The 27674-nt window shown below is 43.8% G+C and overlaps 1 protein-coding gene across 1 annotated transcript in view; it reads right to left on the bottom strand.

Moving 5' to 3' along the window:
• The window catches only part of TSPAN33 (tetraspanin 33), a 99843-nt gene that overhangs the window by 14661 nt on the left and 57508 nt on the right, over window positions 1-27674 (bottom strand). The window contains exons 2-4 of the mRNA XM_063930452.1: window positions 15429-15486; window positions 8184-8311; window positions 2689-2763 (exon numbers count right to left, since the gene is read on the bottom strand). Of these exons, the coding sequence (XP_063786522.1) occupies window positions 2689-2763; window positions 8184-8311; window positions 15429-15486 (261 nt within the window). The remainder of the gene's footprint in view (window positions 1-2688; window positions 2764-8183; window positions 8312-15428; window positions 15487-27674) is intronic.

Below are 27674 nucleotides of genomic sequence, written 5' to 3'. Positions count from 1 at the left end.
GAATATTTGTCGGGATTCCGGCACCGGTATACTGAGCGCCGTGATCCCACAGCCGACATATCAAATGCCTCCCGTGTGGAGTATAGAAGGGAAAAGGGGGGACATGACAGAAAGCTGAAATTATATATCAAGGGTTTTAACAAAGTCCAGGAGGAAAACAATCTTCAAATGAAGAGAAGTACTAGAACACAAGGACATGCACTGAGACTGGAGGAGGGGAGGTTCATGGGAAATATGATGAAAAATTACTTCACAGAAAGGTTAGTATACAGGTGGAATAGCCTCCAATCAGAGGTGGTAGAGGCTAAGACAGTAGAGAAATGTAAACATGCATGAAATAGACATAAGGATATCCTTACAAAGAAATAAGTATCACATAAGGATTGAGGTAAAAATATTTAAAAAGGGGCAGACTAGATGGGCCAAGTGGTTCTTATCTGCCGTCAAATTCTATGTTTCTATAGATTTAGAATTTTACAATCAAAGGTAAACACAGGATTTGGGAGTATTTTTATTTTAATGAAAATACTTTCTAATTTTCTGTGTGTGTCTTTCTATCAAATACTATTATGGAACTACAGTACATATTCCAGTGCATCTTGCTGGAACTCGTATAGTATATATCTATATTTCTCACTGTTACCGTGGGTGGGTTTTATAGCACTGTTGATGGTTACCCAATGGGGGGTGCAAATAGTTTCTATTTTAAACAAATTGTTTATACTGTATGGTTTTTTATACTTGTTTGCTTTTACTCTGCTCGAATCTATGTGTTGTGGTTTAAGATGCACTTATGTTAAGATAAATGCTCCTCAAACTATATTTTTTGCTGCTGTTATGTAAGGCCTACTCAAAATCAGGCTCTTAATGTGACTCATGAACATATCTGCATATGCAACATGTTATATGCCACTTCTTTGTGTTATCAGGCATTTGCTAAATATCTGTGGACATGGGTGGTCATTCCGAGTTGTTCGCTTGCTAGCAGTTTTTAGCAGCCATGCAAACGCTATGCCGCCTCCCACTGGGAGTGTATTTTAGCTAAGCAGAAGAGCGAACGAAAGGATCGCAGAGCGGCGGCAAACCTTTTTTTGTGCAGTTTTAGAGTAGCTCAATACCTACTCAGCGCTTGCGATTACTTCAGACTGTTCAGTTCCTGTTTTGACGTCACGAACACGCCCTGCGTTCGCCCAGCCATGCCTGCATTTTTCCTGGCACACCTGCGTTTTTTCGAACACTCCCTGAAAACGGTCAGTTGACACCAAGAAACGCCCACTTCATGTCAATCACTCTGCGGCCAGCAGTGCGACTGAAATGCTTCGCTAGACCTTGTGTGAAACTACATCAGTCACTGCAAATGTACGTCGCGCGTGCGCATTGCGCCGCATACACATGCGCAGAACTGCCGATTTTTAGTCTGAACACTGCGCTGCGAACAAATTCAGCTAGCGATCAACTCGGAATGACCCCCGCGGTCCCTTGCCGTGTACATGCACGGTTCTGCCAAACTCACCCTGGAGGATTTTGCACAGAATCTAACTTTCAAATATTATTCTCTGTTTATAGGGAGATATTACAGTGATGTAGAACAGAAGAACTCACGTTACAGAGAGTACACACAACAGAGCACTAATTTTCAACCTTTTTAAATTCGTGGCACACTAAACAAAATTCTTAAATTGCCAAGGCACACTACCAGTTTTTTTGGCCCCACAATAAAAAAACACACATTGGTTACCACTGTAATAAAACAGATTTATATTAATGCCACACACCTGCCCCATAGTAATTCAACTCATTACCCCCCTCCAGTAATGCCACACACCTGCCCCATAGTAATTCCACTCATTACCCCCCCCCCCTCCAGTAATGCCACACACCTTCCCCCCATAGTAATTATACACACACATGCCCTTATTCTAATTCCACACACCTGCCCCCCATAGTAATGCCACACACATGCCCCCATTGTAATTCCACACACCTGCTCCCCTATATTGATGTCACACACCTGCTACCCCTATAGTAATTCCGCACTCCTCCCCTCCACCATAGTATTTCCACACACCTGTACCCCACCATAGTAATTCCTTGCAGATTAATGGGGAACGCGAGGTGCAGTGTGTGACCTATGAATCACCATAGGTCACGGGCCGGCTGACGCAGGAAGTGCAGCGCTACCCAGCGAGCGCAGGCACATCTGGCTGGCGGCGGCTGCGGGGGGTCTGTGTTGTGGGCGGCGGGTCTGTGTGCGGGCGGCAACAGGACTGTGTGGTGGGAGGCGGCGGGCATCTCTGGCGGCACACCTGGAAACTGCTTGCGGCACACTAGTGTGTCGTGGCACACCTGTTGAAAAAGGCTGCTATAGAATATAGCAATGTTAGGGAGCTTGCTGCTCCAATCTGTCAGATTATAAAGCCATGCTATGCATCATTCAGGTTTAGTCTTTAGTGCAGTTTGTCATATGTTCATGATTTTTTGGCCATTCTGACCGACAAATTTGGCACCTTGTATTTGCACATAACCATTCTGTTTGTATCATATGCAATAGAATATTTTAGTTACATGAGACAATCAAGTGGCTCACTACATATCCTCAGGCTCTCTTGGAAGGCTTCCAATGGGAATAAAAACATTGCGTACACAGAAAACCTGTACAGTAAAGGAAAGTATAATCAAATATATCACCCTGTCAGAGAAGACGAAGCCCACTATGCCGGCAGTAAGCTGCAGCAGGAAAACCAGAGTCAGGAGGATGGAGAACTGGGGAGACATATTCAGGTTAACAATAAATTACAATATATCATGGTTAAGGTTATTTTTAAACAATTTGAAACAGAGGCAAATGAAACTAAAACATGATGATAGGTTCTCCTCCACAGGTATTTGTATTTACTACATCAAAGAAAGCAAAAGACCATAAAGACAGAAAAGTTCAAGACAAGAGATAATTAGTTTTCATAGAGGCTTTATCAAAGACTATGGTGGTATGATCATTGTACTTTTACATAGGGTGAGTGATCAAGGTCCCCTCCGAAGAAAATTAAGTGACACCTGGGACACGAGGTGTATTGCTGACAAATGAATTAGAGTGCTGCAAGAATCAATATATATCTTTACAAAATAAGAGACGGCACTCAGAGACTTGTACTCAGGTGAAAAACGTGTATTCAAATAGTCGGCAAAATTTCGGGGTCACACACCCTGTCTTCAGGACAGATTGATTATATATATCTCCATTTTACGTCCATCAACAAAAATAACCTTTATTATGGAGCAACATTGCCGTCATCTTTTATGATTCATGGGACCTCAAAAACTCATTCAAGCAGTGAAAGTGCTTATACAATAAACTCTATATTCAATTTTGATATACCCCTGATGAAGTCTTGTTAAACGAAACGCGTAGGGTCACCAGTCAGTGCCTGCCTTGTCCTGGTACATGTGAATTCCACCCAGAGCTCACACCTTTTGCTAAAGGTGAGGGTGGAATCTATTATAACATTCTGTACTCAGAAATGTGTTCGGATGTATTGGTTTTATGACATTTTATTGATTTTAAGAAGTAAAGAATATTGAACTATATATGTCTGATTGTTTTTTCTGTTCTGGGTGATTTTTGGTGAGAGGGTCTTTTTAGGGAACAACGTCCTGATCATCTGAGTCCCCATTGGCCTCGACTTATTGAATATTGGTTGATCCTTTGAAGGAACGGCTTCTTCCTGAATCGAATTCAGTGACACATATATATTAGCGCACAGAGATATTGTATATATATATATATATATATATATATATACACACACACACACACACACACACACACACATACATATATATATACATATACATATATATACACACAGTGGGGCAAAAAAATATTTGGACAGCCACCGATTGTGCAAGTTGACCCACTTAAAAAGATGAGAGAGGTCTGTAATTTCCATCATAGGTACACTTCAACTGTGAGAGACAGAATCTGAACAAAATAACTGTACCAAGCAGCAAGATTTCTGGCTCACAGACCTGTTACTTCTTCTTTAAGAAGCTCTTCTATCCTCCACTTGTTACCTGTATTAATGGCACCTGATTGAACTGGTTATCTGTATAAAAGACACCTGTCCACACCCTCAAACAGTCAGACTGCTACCTCTCCACCATGGCCAAGACCAGAGAGCGGTCTAAGGACACCAGGGACAAAATTGTAGAGCTGCACAAGGCTGGGATGAGCTACTCGACAACAGGCAAGCAACTTGGTGAGAAGAGATCAACTGTTGGGGCAATTATTAAAAAATGGAAGAAATACAAGATCCCTGACAATCTCCCTCGACCTGGGCTCCATGAAAGATCTCACCTCCTGCAGTATCAATGATCTTGAGAATGGTGAGGAATCAGCCCAGAACTACACGGGGGGACCTGGTCAATGACCTCAAGAGAGCTGGGACCACACTGACCAAGGTTACCATTAGTAACACACTACGTCGTCATGGATTGAAATCCTGCAGCGCCCGAAAGGTCCCCCTGCTTAAGCCAGCACATGTCCAGGCCCATCTAAAGTTTGCCAGTGACCACCTGTGTGATCTAGAGGAGGACTGGGAGAATGTAATATGGTCAGATGAGAGCAAAATCTAACTTTTTGGTATAAACTTCACTCACCGTGTTTGGAGGGAGAAGAATGATAAATGGCATCCCAAGAACACCATACCCACTGTGAAGCATGGGGGTGGAAACATCATACTTTTCTGCAAGGGGACAGGATGACTGATCCGTATTAAGGAAAGTATGAATGGGGCCATGTATCGTGAGATTTTGGGCAAAAACCTCCTTCCCTCAGTAAGAACATTGAAGATGGAACGTGGCTGGGTCTTCCAGCATGACAATAACCCCAAACACACCGCCTGGGCAACTAAGGAGTGGCTCCGTAAGAAGCATTTCAAGGTCCTGGAGTGGCCTAGCCAGTCTCCAGAACTCAACCCAATAGAAAATCTGTGGAGGGAGTTGAAAGTCCGTGTTGCCCGGTGACAGCCCCAAAATATGACAGATCTAGAGAAGATGAGTGTGTGCAAACCTGGTCAAGAACTACAGGGAACGTTTGACCTCTGTAATTGCCAACCGAGGTTATATTACAAAGTATTGAGTTAAACTTTTTGATTGTCCAAATATTTATTTTCTGCAAGAATATACAAATAAATTGTTTAAAAATCATACAATGTGATTTCCTGTTTTTTTTCTCCAGATTTTGTCTCTCACAGTTGAAGTGTACCTATGATGGAAATTACAGACCTCATCTTTTTAAGTGGGTCAACTTGCACAATCGGTGGCTGTCCAAATACTTTTTTGCCCCACTGTAATATATATATATATATATATATATATATATATAGATAGATATATATATAGATAGATATATATATAGATAGATAGATATAGATATTAGTCTGGCACTCCACTCTAATAGATATTTTGTGCTCCCGTGCCCTCTGTACAGGTAATTGCAGGTAGGACAAAATGCAGCGGCACTCAATATCTGGAAGATAATATTTTCTGACATAAAGGGGGACATGTACTAGGCAGTGATAAAAGTGAAGTGAGCCAGTGCAGAAGTTGCCCATGGCAACCAAACAGCTACTCTGTATACTTTATAATATGCAAATTATAAATGTTACATCAATGCCGATTGGTTGCCATGGGCAATTTCTCCACTTTTATCACTGCTTAGTACATGTCCCCTAGAGATGCCGTTTGGGGGCTACGGTGCCCCTTTGCCAAGGTGAACCAAATGGAATAGCAAACATGCTTACTGTAAATAGGTGCAAATTTCACATGGAAGAGGGGTGGGCTGGAGAATACCGCACATGGTGTGCTCTGGAGCATCCCCGCCTGATGACGCCATGGGTCCGGCACTTCCTGGTCACCATAGAGACCTGACACTGCCTAGACCAGTTGGACATCTCCCCTCAGTAATAAAAAGTGCACACAGCACCTAAACTACTACCACAGAACAACAAATATGCGGTGGAATATTAAAAACAAACTAACTGGATTAGGGCAAGAGGGCATTGGCAGGGAACATATTAATGTATCAACATAGCAAATGTACACTAAGGGGGCATCCAATTACGGGTGAAAATACATTGGGCGTTTATCGCATTTTTCCCCGATGTTTCACCCGTATATTTTTTATAGGCTATCAAATTTGGTTGCCTACAAAAAAATACATTATCTCCCAAAAACACACAGGTTCATTGAAACCTGTGTGTTTTCGTGAGAAACAGACCCGTTTTCAGATGAAAACGTGACTGTTTCCGGGAATTTGGTTTTGTTTGGCTAAGGCAGGTGAAACAAAATCCCCGATAAGCCAGCGCAAGCCACGGCTTTACGGGACTAATTGGATAGCCTCCGGCGAGACAATTAGCAGCAGCAATTAACAGCGACTAATTGGATACCCCCCTTAATCCAAAACTCATAGTTAGTAATAGCTCTAAAAATGGGAGCTTACTATACATAAATAGTATCAGTATCTACAGTATGTGCATATTTAAATTAGATAAAGCGCTGCTCAGGGTTGTTATAAAGTTTTTTCTATTATGCTGAAATTAAATTTTTGATATTTTCATCTCGGGTGTCACTGTCACCTTAAATACTCATATTGTTTGGAGAATTGTTACTCCTATTTATCCCCCCCTTTTTTTTTTTGACTATTGAGAATCAGTTCTCAGATACAAGAATACAAGTGGAGAGAGGCTATAATAATTTTTTATGACCTTCTCCTAAAGTATTAGGTGTGTGTTTATCTGTGTACCATAATTTTATCATACTCTAATTAAAAGTTAAGTTTTAGTTTTCAAGCATGCCCCAACACAGTCTCTCTTTTCTTTTGAAACTTTGACACGTACTATTGACTCTGGGTGCACCACCAACAACAGCAACTCCTTGAATACCGATTCAGGCATTTCTTATGCATATGCACTGTTGGTTCACAAGGGAAAAATTTTACAAGAGCCCATTATAAAGAGATTTCTAGAGTCCTGTGCGGCACCAAACTGACCCTTTTCTTGTTATAAAGTGCTAAAGAATAGGGTGGTAATAGCTAGATGGTCAATTGACCAAGATGGACATAACTAGTCCATTTGCATTAACCCTTGGCCTTTGAGATATTCAATCCAGTTTAAAAGAATAGGTTATGCCAACTAGCCATTACCACCCTATTCTTTAGCACTTTAACCTTAAAACAACCCTGAGCAGCACTATTTCTAATTTATATATGCACATACTAGATACTGTTCTATTTATGTATATTAAGCTCCCGTTTATAGAGCTATTACTTACTATTAGTTTTGGATTAAGTGTACTGTTGCTATGGTGATACATTAATATATTCACTGCCAATGCTCTCTCTTCTGCATAGATTATGCTGTACAACATTCTGAAAATCCAGTTTGTTTATTTTTAACTATTTTTAACTATTCCGCTGCATATTTGTGGCTCTTTGGTCGTGGTTTATGTGCTGTATTCAATTTTTATTACAGAGGAGAGATGTCCGACTGGTCCAGACTGTGTCAGGTCTTTTCGGTGAGCGGGTAGCGCTGGACCCATGACATCATCAGGCGGGGATGCTCCAGAGCACACCATGTGGGGCATTCATCAGCCCACCCCTCTTCCATATGGAATATGCACCTATTTAAGGGAAAGGAATACATTTGTTATTCTGTTTGGCTCACCTCGACAAAGGGGCACAGCCCCCAAATGTTGGTCTCTCTCTCTGTGTATATATATATATATATATATACATATATATAAACAGATCTGTCTTGAATAATACTGTAGTAAACTGTACAATAACTATCAGAACAACTGTATGAAAAATTAAAACTTTTGTTATCTTTATATGATGAATAAACCATATGTGCTGGGATTCAATCCCTACGTTGTGAATCCATGGAGCACCCTAACGATTACACTACAGAGAGCTGTACACAAGGAAGAAGATGAACTACAACTACTAGGTGTCTATATTCCCTATTACACTATGTTTTAGCAAAACGAGAGGTTGTGTTTCTGATTGGATATGAACCTAATAATAATAGTAACAATAGGTTACAACAAAACTATTAACAACATATTTTGTTTTTTTGCTAAATATCTTTTATATTATTGTGAAAATCCTTGTCCACATAACGGACCGTTTGCAGGAGGCAAATGTTTTCCCGTAGAGAGCCAATGCAGCCACAGAATGTAAGAAGGAACATCAACACACCACCAGCAATAAGGAATAGTGCAGGATCCACGTCGAGACAGGCCGTTGCAGCCTCTATGAATGAGATAATAAAACATCAGGACAGAAAGACAATGATAGCATTTTACAATTAATTTCTACATAGAACCATTCAGCCACCCACAATCACATTATTTTCTACTCATATTGTATGCATGGGATGTTCCTGTGTGTTCTCATTATCAGATTTTTGAAACAGGAAATGCTAAACTATTCCTAGAAATCAGATTCCTGATATAACAGGATTTAAAATAAAACATACTGTAGGTCAAACTGCATTCCTGTAACTCATTTGCTGCATTAATGCAACAAAAGAAAGCAGATAATGACTGAGGGCCTGATTCTGATTTGGAATTAAAGAAAAAAAAAGCAAGTAACTCTGGGCCTAATTCAGACCTGATCGCAGCAGTAAATTTGTTAGCAAATGGGCAAAACAATGCGCACTGCAGGGGAAGGGGGGGGGGGGGCAGATAGCGTTAGATTTTGGAGGTATGTGTTCAAACTGAAATCTAAATTGTAGTGTAAGAATAAGGCAGCCAGTATTTATAGGCCCTACACACTGGCCGATCCGCCGCCGAGCTGCCCAACGGCGGATACGGCCGACGGGCGACCTGGCGGCGGAGGTAAAGTGAAGGGGGGAGTGAAGTTTCTTCACTCCCCCCGTCACCCGGCTGCATTGAAGTGCAGGCAAATATGGACGAGATCGTCCATATTGGCCTGCATGTACAGCCGACGGGGGACCAGCGATGAACGAGCGCGGGGCCGCGCATCATTCATCGCTGGAGCCTCCACACTGCACGATATGAACGTTATCTCGTTCATTAATGAACGAGATCGTTCATATCGTGCAGTCATGTCGGCCAGTGTGTAGGGCCCATTACTCTGAACAGAGACAATAGAACCCACCCAAATCTAACTCTCTCTGCACATGTTATAGCTGCTCCCCCCCCCTGCAGTGCACATTGGTTTGCCCATTTGCTAACACATTTACTGCTGCGATCAGGTCTGATTTAGGCCCTGTATCTGGAACAAACCGTGTTGAAATGCAAGGAGAGCAAATAAAAATGTTGATTTTTTTTTCTCTGTAGAGTAAATACTGCATGCTTTGCATGTAGCTTTGTTTTTCTCGGCAACTTAGATTTCAGTTTGGACATGCCCCTCCCAAATCTAAATCTCTGTGAACATGTTACATATGCCCCACCTGCAGTGCAACATGGTTTTACCCAGGTGCACAGTTACTTTTTTTTTTTTTTTTGCTTTACTAACAATATATATTTTAATAGAATTTTCAAGCACAATAAGTAAAACAGACCAGTGCCATAACCCTAAATTCAATTCAGGTTGGCAATCCAATGTTCCACTTGGGCCTTGCAAATGTTACAATAGAGTGACCATTTTATCCCTTTTACCTGGGACACTCATGGCTTACACAGGTTCTGTGGTTGATTAAAACCAGCTGAAATGTAGGCTTGAAGTCAGCCAGCCACAGAACCTGTGTAATCTATGAGCGTCACAGGTAAAAGGGATAAAATGGTCACTCTAACTACACTATACTGCACGACTGTAAATTGGGTCAGGTTAAGCTCCCTTCACTTCAATGGCCCATGATGACATTCTCCTTGTACTCTGGTGACTTGCCTTTACTGTGAGTTGCCCATCACGTTTACTTTTTTTTCCTGCCTTGTTACATAGCTGTGCATGTTTGTAATTTAGCATTCACACGTGTGTGTGTGTGTGTGTATGTATATATATATATATATATATATATATATATATATATATATATATACACACACACACACACACACACACACACATATATATATATATATATATATATATATATATATATATATATATATATATATATATATATATATATATATATATATATATATATATATATATATATATATATATACACACACACACACACACACACACAGGTTGATTATCCCATATCCAAATATTCCGAAATACGGAATATTCCGAAATATGGACTTTTTTTGAGTGAGACTGAGATAGAGAAACCTTTGATTTTTGATGGCTCAATGTACACAAACTTTGTTTAATACACAAAGTTATTCAAAATATTGTATTAAACGACCTTCAGGCTGTGTGTATAAGGTGTGTATGACACATGAATGAATTGTGTGAATGTACACACACTTTGTTTAATCTCTGAAGCTAGTAGATCCACAAATAACTGAAATGACTGAGAGATTTACAGGAGGGCACTCAACAGCAACAGTCCGCAAATCCCTTGAGAAGGAAAGACTGAAACACCAGAGTATACAAAGCGACACCAAAAGGACCACTAATGATCAGTTGGCAATTACCACCTAATATGATACAAAGGCACCACTTTTCAGCATATCCATAAAAAACACTTGTCAATCACACAAACGTACCCAAAATTACAACTCTAAGACAAACAACCACTAATCTAGTATAAATGGAGACCTAATCTAAAGGATCTTCTCACTTTTGACCCACAAAAAACTTTGAGAGAAAGGCAGGACACATATTTGCTAGGGAAGACAAGCTGGTTGTCTTCGATGTGTGGGGTGCACTATGTGCCAGGGCATGCTTACTGGTTAATAATTCACACACCTCATTCAGGGGTAAAGATAAACATTAGTCACCAGCTTATCTGTACCTCTTAAGCTGGGTACACACTATACGATATGTACCCACCCTGTCGACTCTGCGGGAGCGTGCATTCTCAGTTACATGGTGGGTTGGTCCGATTCGCCGGATTGGACGACATATTGTTTAGTGTGTACCCAGCTCCACTTTGTCATTTTTTTTTTTTTGTATGCCAGTGTGGGCTCATGTAAGTGGGAAAGATTACTACTGGTTTCCCTGAAAGGATGGCTAACCTTGGATCCTCGTTTTGGTTGGCTTTAAACACTGTAAAGACTGGTAAATCAAAATCATCATCATTGTACAACAAAGTCTACTATGGGTTGTGACCTGGATGTTTTTTACTCCAAAAAGAAGTCAGATGGATTTGGAGGCTGGACATCTATCCTAGATTTCTCAATGACACCATTTATTTGAGATGTTTTTTATGAATTTATTGATTATCACTGGTTATCCAAAAACTCTTCCATAGGTACTCTCCACAATAATCCCTATATAATCACTGGGCTTCCTGATGACCAGAGTATCTTTACCCCATTCCACCCCTTTTATTTTTTGTTTATTATAACTTTAATTTGTGCTTTACCTCTGTGTATCCTTGTCATGTTTATTGTCTACATTTTCACGTTTAATTCTTTCATCAATTACTACCTTAAGTACTTTACACTGAAGTGGCAAAAGTCATGGGATAGCTACCTAGTATCGTTGTGTAGGACCCCCTCTAGCCCAGGGAAGTGCAGCAACTTGATGTGTCATCAATTCCACAAGTGAATGGAAGACCTCTGGAGAAATGTTAACCTAAGCAGTCTGGATAGCTCCCTGATATTGTATGTCCATGATCTTGGGTGCAAATTGACCTCTCCAACAACTCCCATAAATGCTCGATTGGGTTCATGTCAGGTGAATGTGGTGTTCACACAATTCGCTGGATCTCTTCAGAATGCTCCTTGAACAGATTCTGGACAACTTGATCATTGACATGATGTATTATCCTGCTGTTATAATCCATTGTTGCGGGGATACATGGAGTCCATGAAGGGCTGCAAATGGTCACTAAGCACTGCAATGTAGCAGTTACCGGTCAATGCTGTGTGCAGACGGACCTACGAACCCAAAACATGCCACATGCACACCCCACACCATTATGGGACCACCACCAGCCTGCACAGTGCCTTGTTGATAATTGGGGTCCATTGCCTCATGGGGTCTGCACCACACCCGAAACCTACAATGAGCCCGAAACAAATGTAACTGTAACTCATCGGACCACGCCACATGTTGTCAGTCCTCCAGGGTCCAATTAGCTATGTCATGAGCCCAGGTGAGGCACCGTGTCCGGTATCGTAGTGTTAACAGAGGAACTCTGGTGGGTCTTCTGCTCCCATATCCCATGAAAGCTAAAGAAAGCCGCAGTGACCTGCTGGATATGTGTCTGGTATGGCATGCATTGAATGTGTATGTGATTTGAACCAGTGTTACTTGTCTGTTACCATGAACAATTCTGTCCAGATGCCGCTGGTCACAATCATTAAGTACCAGTGTATGGCCACTGCGCTGTCCATGGAGGGTGATAACGCCTTCCATGAGGTATTGACGATAAACATATTGACAGTGTAGATCCAGTAATGTTGAAAGTCTACACAACCTCAAAAATGGAATGTCCCATCCTTCGGGGACCCACTATCATGCCCCATTTGAACTCAGATAATTCAAGGCTTATTGAAGCAGTCTAGGCGGAGTTCAAACTGACTCACAAGAAGTCAGATTACAATTAATGCAGGTCTGGCCATTTCCATTACCTTTACATACTGCTATCGCATGCCTTTTGTTACTTCAGTGTAATATATCACTAACCACTTTCTCAAGTCCACTCAGTGCATAACTATGTACTATGGTCCCAGTCAAGCCCTTTAGACATGTGTCCTTTCTCCTTTACTAAAACCGGAAGCTGCACAACTTCTGGTTTTGGCAATAATTGCAGACTCGAAGTGCATCATACTTGCAGTCAATAAGCATGCTGAAAGACAGTAGATGCCTTTCTAATCTCCTGTATAAATTAAATCATAAACATCGCTAGTCGAAACCTCAAGTCACATTTGGAGCAAGCGTATGTTTTTCTGACTGAACTGCTGTCCTGAAGAAGGCTTCTGTGTAAGGCCAAAACGTTAACAAACATGGGTAATTAACTATGTAATTGGCTGACCTTCAAATAAAGCTTCTTTCTATTAAGTAAACTGGTGAATGCTATATATATATATATATATATATATATATATATATATATATATATATATATACACACATACATACATACATACAGTATACTGTATCTCTCTATATAATGTCTATATCTATATACACACATACACACACACACAGATAGATACATACATACATACATACACACACACCAGTTCATTAATGTACTGCAAAGAAAAATGTAACATCCTTTCTTTCCTTCAGTAGTATTAAACAGGACATTTGGGCAGGATTAAATAAAAGCCAATCAATAAACTCAGGCTTTTGCCGTTAGTAAAATATTTATGGTTTAATTTCATGTATTTGTAGTTCAGAATATTCCAATTACAGAAAAATACGTGACAGAACTCCCATCATTATGAGTTATATCTATTGGTTCTAATCAGTGTATTCATTAGACCACCTTTATTCTGAAAAAAACAAAAACAAATCAGAGATGCAGCAGAAAAAGATAACTGATCTTATTTACTAATGAAGGGTAAGGGCGGTATCCTATTACAGGAAATAATACATCGGGGGCAAAATAAGTACGTTTTTTGCACTTTTTTCTGATGTTTCACCAGTGTTTTTTTACAGGCTATCCAATAAGGATCACCAGTTAAAAAACAAGCCCCGTTTTCTCTTGAAACTGGGGCTGTTTCTGGGGATTTGGTTTTGCCTGCCCGAGGCAAAATCCGCAATCTGCAGTGTCCCATGCCCACCACAGCAGGCTGGGACTGCAGTGAGGGCGCTGTGGCCCAGAGCACTCAGCGCTGGGACCCCCGGCGGGGAAGCCGGGTCAGCCCCGTGACCCGCATGCCCCCCTCTTCCCTTCACCCCAAGCAGTGGTCACATGAAGGAGGAGCGGTCATGTGACCGGGGGGAGCCGGAGGTGCAGCGCTGTCAGGAGCCAGCACCGTAACAGAAAGAGGATAAGCCGCAGCTCGATCCAATTTATTAGGGCTAATAGGACAGCCCTGGCCGATATAATTACCCGCGGTAATGTACCGCAGGCGATTGGATATTCCACTAAAAGTACAAAAATCCATAGCAACGAATCAGACACTTGCATTAATGTTCAAGCTTGAGTTAGTTTGTAACCATATGTGTTTTACTGGTAAAACAGTCAATTCCTGAAATTTTTTTTAGGACTAGATTTACTAAGCAGCAGTTGCTTCTCGACAGATTTGGCCGTGAAATTTAAAGCAGCACTTATGTTTGATACAAAGTCAGACAAGGTGTGCATGTAATGTTAATGCCGCTTTAAATTTCAAGGTCAAACTTGCAGAGTACCAATTTAGTAAATCTATTGTAACTCTTACTCTAAAGGTGGGAACACACTTAGCGATATAGTGAACTATGGGGGTATTTCAAACTTGATCGTAGATGTGCGTTTTTTCATTTTCTCTGACATGCGGGAGGACGTCCAGCACAAGTCCACCCCGCATGCGGAGGCAGATGGCTACCCACCATGTTTTGGGTCGCAGTGGCTGCGTTTGATGTCAAGCAGCCTCTGCGACCCACCCCAGCAACGGTCAGGACACGCCTGCGTTGTCAGGACCACGCCCCTTAAACAGAGCGTCGACGCCCTCTTCCCTACCTCCTTCAGGTCTTAAGGTGCATACACACGGTGTGATATAACCTTGCGATTTTTACTAAATAGTCAAAATCTCAAGGAAAGTTAGTGCATATCGCACCGTGTGTACACAGCTTGCGATACCGATGCACGGCCCCGCTGCGTCGGTATCGCAAGAAAAAATAGCCTCTGGGCGAGTTCAAGGGAAATCGCATAAGCAAAATCGGACATAGACAATATATTACCGTGTGTATGCACTTTTAAACTGCGTTCTGAAAAGAACGCAGTTTAGGATCTTGCACATGCGCGTACCGGTGTACGCTCATGCGCACATGTGCAAAAATTGCTACTTATCGATTTTTGCACACTTGCGAAAGGGTCTGAATTAGGCCCTATATCGCTTTTTCCCCTCCTGAGCGATAAGTGTGTATGCCGCTGACGATGCGCGGACCGCGGGTTGCTAACGGCCCTCAGTCTTGGCAATGCATACAGCTCAATTTGGTCTTATTGGCCCAAGAGGGGAAACAGTAGGCGAAGTATCGCCTAGTGTGTACCCACCTGAAGTCAGGTTAGTTCTACTACTAATATTATTTCTGCTTTAGTGTGTTTAAAATGCAAAGCTCTCTGACAAACAGAATGATAACATTCTAATATGCACGGCTGAGTGGAAGTGTTTAAATGTCCTCTACTCACCTGCATGTTTCATGAGCCTTGCGTAGACTCCAATGGCCACCATCACCCCTGATATCACCTGGAAATACATGAAATTATCTGTTCTAAGGAAAAATATTTAAATTACAATCATATTATGTCATATTTTTATGGAAAATCAGAACACTACATCGCCATTATTTTATTACTCACCAAATTTGACAAGTATATATACACACTTTAATTAATGGAGGGTTCCACAATTAAATTATCTGTCTGGAGTTACCTTCATACCACACAAAAAATCTCTTCTACAGGAGCTTTCTCCTAAATACATACTTGTTATCTGCACCTACAACTACCCCCTCCTGACTTTGCCCTCAGTGCCATTCCCTTCGCCAGTCAAAGGATGAATGCCATTGATAGCTATATTGGTCCACAATTTGCTTCACAATTCATGGTCATGCTACAGTAATGGGTTTTTACAAACGAGGAGCTAGCATTGCATGCATGTTAAGGTAGAAGTGGGGCTTGTTTAATCTAATCCCTAAATCAAACCCAGATTCTACCTATAACAACTTTATCAAAAAAGTGATTTGTTAATAACAGACACCTATGCTCAGGAGCATATTGCCCATCTCCTTAACTTATTAGTTATGAAGCAGCCTCCAGTGCATGTGGAGTCACGTTCTGGAGTAAGGAGGACAAGGGTGGTATTTAAAAGCTATGGCAAAGTATGAAAAAATATGGACTAGAAATTATACATTTTTACACCTAACTCTTGAGTTTTTTTATGCCAATAATATAATTGAAATTAATATATTTATTCCCTTTAATTGAGCGACTCACTGGAAAAGAGGCACATACCACAATATTACTTTTGCCATTTTCAACTAGATGTCTTAAAATACAGTGCATCCGGAAAGTATTCACAGTGCTTCACTTTTTCCACATTTTGTTATGTTACAGCCTTATTCCAAAATGGAATAAATTCATTTTTCCCCTCAAAATTCTACACACAATACCCCATAATGACAATGTGAAAAAAGATTTTTTTTCAGCCTTTGCTCGATACTTTGTTGCTGAACCTTTGGCAGCAATTACAGCCTCAAGTCTTTTTGAATATGATGCCACAAGCTTGGCACACTTATCTTTTGGGAAGTTTCGCCCATTCCTCTTTGCAGCACCTCTCAAGCTCCATCAGGTTGGATGGGCAGCGTCAGTGCACAGTCATTTTCAGATCTCTCCAGAGATGTTCAATCGGATTCAAGTTTGGGCTCTGGCTGGGCCACTCAAGAACATTCACAGAGTATTCCTGTAGCCACTCCTTTGATATCTTGGCTGTGTGCTTGGGGTCGCTGTCCTGCTGAAAGATGAACAGTTGCCCCAGTCTGAGGTCAAGAGTGCTCTGGAGCAGGTTTTCATCCAGGATGTCTCTGTACATTGCTGCATTCATCGTTCCCTCTATCCTGACTAGTCTCCCAGTTCCTGCTGCTGAAAAACATCCCCACAGCATGATGTTGCCACCACCACCATGCTTCACTGTAGGGATGGTATTGGCCTGGTGATGAGTGGTGCCTGGTTTCCTCCAAACATGATGCCTAGCATTCATGTCAGAGAGTTCAATCATTGTCTCATCAGACCAGAGAATTTTTTTTTTTTTTTAAATTGTGTAATTTTTATTGTAAATTTAAAAAGTTACACCCAGACATTAAAGCGGCATATGAATTGTAAGGCAAACATGAGGAATAATACAGCAGGGCATAAACAGTGTATAAATTACAAAATAAAGATCAGCCACCAAGCCATCGGACATGAGAAATGGAAAAACAGCAGGATATATTAAAAACAATGACATGCAGAATACCCCACATCAAACACTGATAACTTAATCGCCACCATTCGGGTGTACACATAAGAGAACTAGATTTATAATGGGGCATAAGTGACATATCATAAATGGAAAAAAAAAAAAAAAAAAAACTCATCCATCAGAATATCAAAACAAAAAGCCTCACATCCCCCCCCCCAACCCCATATACCCTAACCTACAAACCAAACAAATACACAAAATAAAATAAAGACACCAAAAGTAAACCTCCCAGGAACCCCCCACCCTGTATAACCTAACCCCAATTCTAGGCATACCTGGATCCCCATAAGAACCCCATCCCTAACTACACTACGCCTAAATGCCTAACATCCCTCCACCCCCCAACCCCATAACACAGGATAAGTGTACCGTATAATTGACAGGGGCAGATAAAATAAATGGCCATAAGCTAAGTGGAGCAGGTTATACCCGCAGAATGGGTGTAGTATGGTGCCCCGGCGCACAGCACACAAGCACCGGAACCCCGACCAACGATACAGCGACAGCTGGGCGAGAAAAATGAGCCCCTTGCGGGATCACCGCGCCCGCCATGCTGCAGGCACGGTGGCATGCCACATGCGCCATGCTATCGATTCTCCCTCCAGGGGGGTCGTGGACCCCCAAGAGAGAGAAAAGGTGTCGGCATGCCGGCCGCTGGGACCCCAGCACCGGCACCCCAAGCACCGGTCCCGACAGCCGGCAAACCGAAGACCACCCCGCAGAATAGTAAAGTAGTATGCAAATATTGGAGGTAGCTGAACTTAAAGACAGAATATAAATATAAATGGCTGTGGAACTAAAACAAGCGACCACAGACTAATTATGGCAAGCTTCTCCCACAAAATGGTAAAGTGCACACGTTCATAGATACAAGGAGCCGGAAACAGACATAATACTGATGTAACACAAAATAAAGGGCCATACACCAATTAGAACAGGATTCTATCGGAAAGTAAGTGTTGCACGCAAATATTTAGCTATAATGAGCACGAGGATAGCAGAACAACAAAACTGTAGCTACAGGATAAGCACACGATATACTGTAAATGACAGGGGCAATTAAATAAAAGACCATAAACCAAATAGAGCAGGTTATACCCATAGAATAGTAAAACAGGATTTTAATACCTACCGGTAAATCCTTTTATCCTAGTCCGTAGAGGATGTTGGGGTCCACTTCAGTACCGTGGGGTATAGACGGTCGCGCAGGAGCCATGGGCACTTTAAGACTTTTCCAGAGTGTGATCTGGTTCCTCCCACTATACCCCTCCTCCAGACCTCAGTATAGGAACTGTGCCCAGGGAGACGGACATTTCGAGGAAAGGATTTACTTTAAAGTTAACGGTGAGATTCACACTAGCTCACACTTCAACCATGCCGCACAACATGGCATTCAACATAACATATGCCAACGGGCATGAACTATTGCAGCAACATGCTGAAAACAATTTTAACACAACACCTGTGTAACTACAACAACTAACCACTGCAGGAAAATTATGCACTGGGTCGGGTGCCCAGCATCCTCTACGGACTAGGAGAAAAGGATTTACCGGTAGGTATTAAAATCTTATTTTCTCATACGTCCTAGAGGATGCTGGGGTCCACTTCAGTACCATGGGGTCATACCAAAGCTCCAGTATGGGCGGGAGAGTGCGGATGACCCTGCAGCACCGATTGACCAAACTTGAGGTCCTCATCGGCCAAGGTGTCAAACTTGTAAAACTTAGCAAACGTGTTTGCCCCTGACCAAGTAGCTGCTCGGCAAAGTTGTAACGCCGAGACCCTCCGGGCAGCCGCCCAGGATGAGCCCACCTTTTGAGTAGAATGGACATTCACCAAATTCGGTATCGGCAATCCTGTCGTGGAATGAGGGTGCTGAATCGTACCTCTGATCCAGTGCGCAATGGTCTGAAGCAGGACAATCAATCTTGTTGGGAGCATACAGGACAAACAGAGCCTGTTTTCCATATCCGCGTTGTTCTTGCGATATACATTTTCAAAGCCCTGATCACATCCAGAGACTTTGAAGCAGCGAAGGTGTCAGTAGCCACTGGCACCACAATAGGTTGGTTTATATGGAAAGAAGAAACCACCTTCGGAAGAAATTGCTGACGAGTTCTTAACTCAGCCCTATCTTCATGTGAGACAAGGCCCCTAACTCAGACACCCTCCTTGCGGATGCCAAGGCCAACAGCATGACCACTTTCCAAGTGAGAAACTTCAACTCTATCTCCTGTAGAGGTTCAAACCAATCCGATTGAAGGAACTGCAACACCACATTAAGATCCCATGGTGCCACTGGAGGCACAAATGGAGGTTGGATGTGCAGAACCGCTTTCACGAAGGTCTGGACTTCTGGAAGGGAGGCCAATTTTTTCTGAAAGAAAACGGACAAGGCCGAAATCTGGACCTTGATTGAACCCAATCTTAGGCCCGCATCCACACCTGCCTGCAGAAAATGGAGAAAACGCCCTAACTGAAACTCTTCCGTAGGAGCCTTCTTGGATTCACACCAAGACACATATTTTCTCCAAATACGGTGGTAATGTTTAGACGTTACTCCTTTCCTGGCCTGAATGAGAGTGGGAATGACTTCTTTGGGAATACCCTTTCGGGCTACGATCCGGCGCTCAACAGCCATGCCGTCAAACGTAGCCGCGATAAGTCTTGATACACGCACGGCCCCTGCTGCAGCAGGTCCTCGCGAAGAGGAAGAGGCCGAGGATCTTCTATGAGCAACTGCTAAAGATCCGGATGCCAAGCTCTCCTTTGCCAGTCTGGGACAATGAGGATCGCTCGAACCTTTGTTCTCCTTATGATCTTGAGCACTTTTGGAATTAGTGGAAGTGGAGGAAAGACATTACACCGACCGAAACACCCACTGGGTCACCAGTGGATCCACTGCTATTGCTTGAGGGTCTCTCAACCTGGAACAATAGCTCTGAAGCTTCTTTTTGAGACGAGATGCCATCATGTCTACTTGAGGAACTCCCCAAAGACCTGACACCTCTGCGAAGACTTCTTGGTGGAGGCCCCATTCTCCTGGATGGAGATCGTGTCTGCTGAGGAAGTCTGCTTCCCAGTTATCCACTCCCGGAATGAAAATTGCTGACAGAGCTCTTGCATGTCTTTCTCTGTTACATTGTCCGACTGGATCTGTACGGGTTGATCTTGAAGAAGATGCCCCGCTTGTAGAAGTCAGTTGTAAATGGCTCTTAACTCCAAAACGTTTATGAGAAGACAGGTTTCCTGACTTGACCATCTTCCTTGGAAGCTTTCTCCCTGTGTGACTGCACCCCAGCCTCGGAGACTTGTATCCGTGGTTACTAGGACCCAGTCTTGAATCCCGAACATGCGTCCCTCTAATAGATGAGAACTGTGTAGCCACCACAGGAGCGAAATTCTGGCTTTGGATGACAGGATTATCTTTCGGTGCATGTATAGGTGGGATCCGGACCACTTGTCCAACAGGTCCCACTGGAATACTCTGGCATGGAATCGGCCAAACTGTATGGCCTCGTAGGCCACTACCATCTTCCCGAACACCCGAATACATTGATGAATCGACATTCTTGTTGGTTTCAGAATTTGTTTGACCAGTCTCTGGATTTCCAGAGCCTTTTCTGGAAGAAATACCCTCTGTACTTCTGTGTCCAGTATCATCCCCAGAAAGGACAATCTTGTCGTTGTTTCCAATTGTAACTTTGGAAAACTTATGATACAACCGTGATGCTGAAGTACTGTCAGGGAGAGTGCCATGTTCTGCACCAACTTTTCCCTGGATCTCGCTTTTAATCGGGAGATCTTCCAGATCAGGAATTATATTGACTCCTTGTTGTCGGAGGACCATCATCTCCTGCCATCACCTTTGTGAAAACCTTCGGTGCCGTGGAAGGTCGAACGGCATTGTCTGAAATTGGTAATGACAATTCTGTATTGCAAATCTCAGATAAGCTTGATGTGGAGGATAAATGGGAACATGTAAGTAGGCATCTTTTATGTCTACTGACACCATGAAGTCCGCCTCCTTCAGACTGGAAACCACTGCCCTCAGGGATTCCATCTTGAACTAGAACCTTTGCAGGTAGAGATTCAGAGTATACAGCTTTAAAAATCGGTATGACCAAGCCGTCCGGATTCGGAACCACGAATAGGGTTGCAATAAACCCTTCTCCTTGTTGTAACAAGGGAACCAGGACAAAAACTTGATCCTGACACAATTTTTATATTGCTGCTGCCACCACTTCCCTGTCTGGGATAGACGCTGGTAAGGTGGATTTGAAAATACGGCCTGGGGAAATGTCTTGAAACTCCAGTTTGTACCCGTGGGACTCTATTTGTATGACCCACGGGTCTAGGCCAGATTGAACCCAGAACTGACTGAAGAGTTTCAGACCTGCCCCCACCTGAGCGGACTCCCGCATGGGAGCCCCAGCATCATGCTGAAGATTTGTCAGGAGCAGAGGTTGATTTCTGCTTCTGTGATCCTGGAGACGCTGTGGGCTTTATTTCCTTTTCCCCTTTCTTTACCCACAAAGAAAGGGGAACCTTTACCCTTTTTTGTAATTTTTGGGCCGAAATTACTGCATCTAAGAGTGATGTGCCTTTTTCGCCGGCGCAGGAGCAATAGGCAAGAATGTCAACTTACCTGCGGTAGCCGCAGAGACTAAAGCATCCAGCCCATCTCCAAATAAGGACTCACCTTAATACGGGAGAGCCTCCATATTCCTTTTGGAATCTGCGTCAGCCTTCCATTGGCAAATCCACAACGCCCTCAGTGCTGAGATTGCCATGGTAGCGGCTCTTGATCCCAAGAGACCAACACCTTTCATGGTTTCTAGCATGTATGCAGCTGCGTCTTTGATATGACCTAACGTTAGGAGTATCTTGTCTCTATTGTGTCAATGTCTAATGACAAGTTTTCTGACCACTTTTCAATAGCACCACTCACCCACAATGGTAGGCCTGAGTAGTGTCCCATTGGCCACATCAATAGATTACAACGTAGACTCCAATTTGCGGTCTGCCAGCTCCTTAAGTGAAGCCGTCCCAGGCGCAGGGAGATACACCTTTTTCCTTTAAACGTGACAGGGCACTGTCTAAAATGACCTTTTCCTGTCATCTGCATGGAAAAAGCTAAGCTGCCTGACTTCTTTTGGGAATCTGAAATTTCTTTTCGGGTTAAACCAGACTCCCTCCAAGAGACTGTTCAGCTCATGAGGTGGAGGGAAAGTTACATGACTTCTTCACTAAAGTAAGCCTGCTCCTGTGGTAAAGGAGGGGGCCCCGTAACTTCTAATACCTTCTTTATAGCTAAAAACATGTTTTGAATGTTTTTCGCTAATTTAGGACCTATTCCCCTGGAATCATTAGTGTCGACACAGGAATCAGCGTCCGTGTCGGTATCAGTTCATACTACTTGTGCAAAAGTTTATGTGATCCTGTGGATGAAAGGCAGAACTATTAAAAATCACATCTTCAACAGATTATTTTCAGTTTTCTGCATGAGACTCAGACTTATCCAATCTCTTACTGATATGATTCACACTATCACGTAAATCTTTCACCCAGTCAGGCTCTTGGTGTCACATTACAGCTCTGTGTCCCTAACATGGCTCCCACAGATGGAGAGCTCCCTGCCTCAGACATGTCACACATGTGCACAATCACACCACAGACACTCCGGGGCTTATAGGGGACAGACCCACAGTAAAATCTGTCAGAGGGACACAGAAAAAACATTGCCAGTCCAAAACTCAGCGCTTAAATAAAAAATCCCTGTGTCGTGTACTTTGTACACAGAGACTTTCCGCTCTATATATATTGTCAATAGGTTATAATACCACAATATACACTTTCCCCCCCCTTTTTGCACCCTGATACTAAAATCATAAGTTGAAAGGAGGATCAGCGTTTCTTCCCTTGCTTTTTGCTGGAAGAAAATGGCACTGAGCAGTGTGCTGGCTGCCTGAGGAAGAAGCCTCGCCCCCTGCAATGGCGCGTTTTTACTCAGCAAACATAAGGTAATATTTATACTGGTGTAGGATTGTGCTACGGCCCAATATGCTACCTTTTTGCCAGTTAGAGTAGGATTTCATGCTGCCCAGGGCACCCCCCCCCACGCGTGCCCTGCACCCTGCTGTGCGCTGTGTATGGGTAGCATGGCCGCGCAGCGTTCCCGCTCGCTGCGCGGTACCTTGAGCCGTCACGATGACCGGAGGTCCCTCTTCCAGATCTCCAGTTCTAATACTCACGCATCTTCTGACTTCTGGCTCTGTTAGGGGGGTGACGGCGTGCTGTGGGAGTGAGCGCATAGCCGCAGCTAGTGTTCAGTACCCTTCAGGAGCTAATGGTGTCCTGTCATCAAGAAGCAGAGCCATGAAACTCTTTAGGAAGTTGGTTCCTACTTCTTCCCCCCAAGTCCCACGAAGCAGGGAGACTGTTGCCAGCAGTTTCCCTGAAAATAAAAAACCTAACAAAGTCTTTCAGTGAAACTCAGTAGAGCTCCACTGGAGTGCGACCAGTCTGCCTGGGCACATTTTCTAAACGGAGGTCTGGAGGAGGGGCATAGAGGGAGGAGCCAGTTCACACTCTGGAAAAGTCTTAAAGTGCCCATGGCTCCTGCAGAACCGTCTATACCCCATGGTACTGAAGTGGACCCCAGCATCCTCTAGGACGTATGAGAAAGTATTATGCAAATACCAAGATAACCGAGTGTAAAGAACAGACATAGGAGAAGTGGCTGCGGCATTAATATAAATGACCACAACCAATATATGGAAAGTTGCCCCTGCAAAATAGTGAAAAATGCACATATAGTAAGTTTAGATACACTGAGCCGGAAAACAGACGAATATCTATATAAGTGACAATAACACTAAATAAATGGCCTTAAACATTAGAGCAGAATTCTCCTGGAAAATAATTGGTTGTATGCAAATAATTATCTAGAATGAGCACAAGAATAGCAGTATAACACAACTGGAGCTATGAAAGGATGTACAAACAATATGAAATTACGCAGTAGCTAAGGAGAATCAGCATACAGAACACAACATAGTAAGGGTCTCAGCAGCCAGTGAAATGGTTCCCAGTCCCAAGGTGAGCAAAATCAGTCCGGAGGATGAGCCCACCCTGGAAGAAAGTAATCCAGCCAAATGACAGTCCCTCGAGAGTTAGCAGAAGGATAAACTGGGCCATCAGCTGTCACCAGAGGCGTAGCTATGGTTTTTGGAGCCCAGGGCAAGATCAATAATGGCGCCCCCCCCCCAATTACAGCACACGGTATGAGCCAAAATTCACATTACAGCACACGGTATGAGCCGAAATTCACATTACCCCACATGGTATGAGCCGAAATTCACATTACCCCACATGGTATGAGCCTAAATTCACATTACCCCACATGGTATGAGCCGAAATTCACATTACCCCACATGGTATGAGCCAAAATTCACATTACCCTACACGGTATGAGCCGTAATTCACATTATAGCACACGGTACGAGCCAAAATTCACGTTACAGCACATGGAATGAGCCAATATTACCATTATAGAGTGAGGGGATCCTACCCCCTTAATTAACTAATCCTGCGGGCCACTGTGGTGAGGGGAGCCTACCCCCTTAATAGACTAATTGCAGAGTTTAGCAGCGGAAGGGCTGCAGCGGTTTCTCACCCCAAGCTGCGGCGCTTCTGCCACCTCCGACACTCCACATCTTCGGCGCCACCCGGGATGCAGAGCACCGCAACGGGGATGCACCCTTTTCAGTGTGGTCTGCTGCGCTCCGAAGGGGTTCTTCTCTCCTGCTGCAGGATCCCGATGTGCGCCGTCCTCCCCGCTGTTACTGCCACGGTAAGCTTTAGTATCGTTTACCGCAGAGGCCATTTACTGAGGCATATGTGTTAAACCTCGGGAACTGAGATGCCCTTCTCACCATACAGCTGTGTGGCCGAGCCGGGCGGGGGGACAGCCAGCAGCATGCCGGATATCAGCAGCCGGGCTGTACATACTTGAGGCAGCTGGATATTCAACAGTGCTGAAAGCCTCAGGAGCCCGCACCCCCGGAGCTGCAGTATACCGGCAGAGGACACCCATCCCCCGAACCCTGCGTAGCCTAAAGCCGGAGATCGACAGAATGTTGAACGCAGAAGCAGAAGCCGCTTGTTGCCGGTCAACATGCTGCCGATCTCCGGCTTTGGGCTCCGCACGTGCCTTACAGTCCACACCCTCGGCTGCTGATATACGGCATGCTGCCCCTGCTGCTGACTTTCCACCTGCCCGGCTCGCCCACCCAGCTGGATGGTGAGTGAGAAGGGCATCTCAGTGCCCGTGGTTTAATACATATCCCTCTTCGGTAAGTGGCCATTAGTACATCCCGCCCACACACACAGACTGCCCGACCCACTTACACACACACACACACACACACACACACACACACACGCTGTAGACTACACACACACACACACACACACACACACACACAGACTGGCCACCCCCAAACCCCACACACACCCACTTAGACTACACACACATTCTCATACTTTTCCCTCCCCCACACACACTGGACTGCAAAAATTTACACACACTCACACTGTCACACACACACACACACACACACAATTAACACACTCACACTGTCCCACACACACACAATTAACACACACGCACACTGTGCCACTCACCAGTGGCGTGTGGTGAAGTTAGTGGCTGGTGAGGCACTACAGCCATAATGTCCGCCGAATCCTGCCGATGACCCCTACCGCCACCGAGCCAATGCCCGCCACTGCCTGAGCAGATGCCCTCTGCCACCACCAATGGCTTACAAACCCGCCCACCATCAACTGACCCAGCCCTCCGCCACTAATTTGCATCTCAGTCCGATGCCGCCAATGCCCGCTGCCTGCCTGCTCATCATACTTGTGATATAGTGTACATTTTAATAGAAAAAAAATAAGAATTTACTTACCGATAATTCTATTTCTCATAGTCCGTAGTGGATGCTGGGACTCCGTAAGGACCATGGGGAATAGCGGCTCCGCAGGAGACTGGGCACAAAAGTAAAAGCTTGAACTAGCTGGTGTGCACTGGCTCCTCCCCCTATGACCCTCCTCCAAGCCTCAGTTAGGATACTGTGCCCGGACGAGCGTACATAATAAGGAAGGATATTGAATCCCGGGTAAGACTCATACCAGCCACACCAATCACACCGTACAACCTGTGATCTGAACCCAGTTAACAGTATGATAAACGAAGGAGCCTCTGAAAAGATGGCTCACAACAATAATAACCCGAATTTTGTAACAATAACTATATACAAGTATTGCAGACAATCCGCACTTGGGATGGGCGCCCAGCATCCACTACGGACTATGAGAAATAGAATTATCGGTAAGTAAATTCTTATTTTCTCTAACGTCCTAAGTGGATGCTGGGACTCCGTAAGGACCATGGGGATTATACCAAAGCTCCCAAACGGGCGGGAGAGTGCGGATGACTCTGCAGCACCGAATGAGAGAACTCCAGGTCCTCCTCAGCCAGGGTATCAAATTTGTAGAATTTAGCAAACGTGTTTGCCCCTGACCAAGTAGCTGCTCGGCAAAGTTGTAAAGCCGAGACCCCTCGGGCAGCCGCCCAAGATGAGCCCACCTTCCTTGTGGAATGGGCTTTTACAGATTTTGGCTGTGGCAGGCCTGCCACAGAATGTGCAAGCTGAATTGTACTACAAATCCAGCGAGCAATCGTCTGCTTAGAAGCAGGAGCACCCAGCTTGTTGGGTGCATACAGGATAAACAGCGAGTCAGATTTCCTGACTCCAGCCGTCCTGGAAATATATATTTTCAGGGCCCTGACTACGTCCAGTAACTTGGAGTCCTCCAAGTCCCTAGTAGCCGCAGGCACCACAATAGGCTGGTTTACGTGAAACGCTGAAACCACCTTTGGGAGAAATTGAGGACGAGTCCTCAATTCTGCCCTATCCGTGTGAAAAATCAGGTAAGGGCTTTTATAAGATAAAGCCGCCAATTCTGAGACACGCCTGGCTGAAGCCAGGGCTAACAGCATTACCACCTTCCATGTGAGATATTTTAATTCCACAGTGGTGAGTGGTTCAAACCAATGTGATTTTAGGAACCCCAAAACCACATTGAGATCCCAAGGTGCCACCGGGGGCACAAAAGGAGGCTGTATATGCAGTACCCCTTTGACAAACGTCTGGACTTCAGGAACTGAAGCCAGTTCTTTTTGGAAGAAAATCGACAGGGCCGAAATTTGAACCTTAATGAACCCTAATTTTAGGCCCATAGACAGTCCTGTTTGCAGGAAATGTAGGAAGCGACCCAGTTGAAATTCCTCTGTAGGGGCCTCTTTGGCCTCACACCACGCAACATATTTTCGCCAAATGCGGTGA

This window comes from Pseudophryne corroboree, chromosome 6 (assembly GCF_028390025.1).
Source record: "Pseudophryne corroboree isolate aPseCor3 chromosome 6, aPseCor3.hap2, whole genome shotgun sequence".
Taxonomy (NCBI): domain Eukaryota; kingdom Metazoa; phylum Chordata; class Amphibia; order Anura; family Myobatrachidae; genus Pseudophryne; species Pseudophryne corroboree.
Note: the sequence above shows the minus strand (reverse complement) of the source record. Positions and strands in the feature narration are given on the sequence as shown.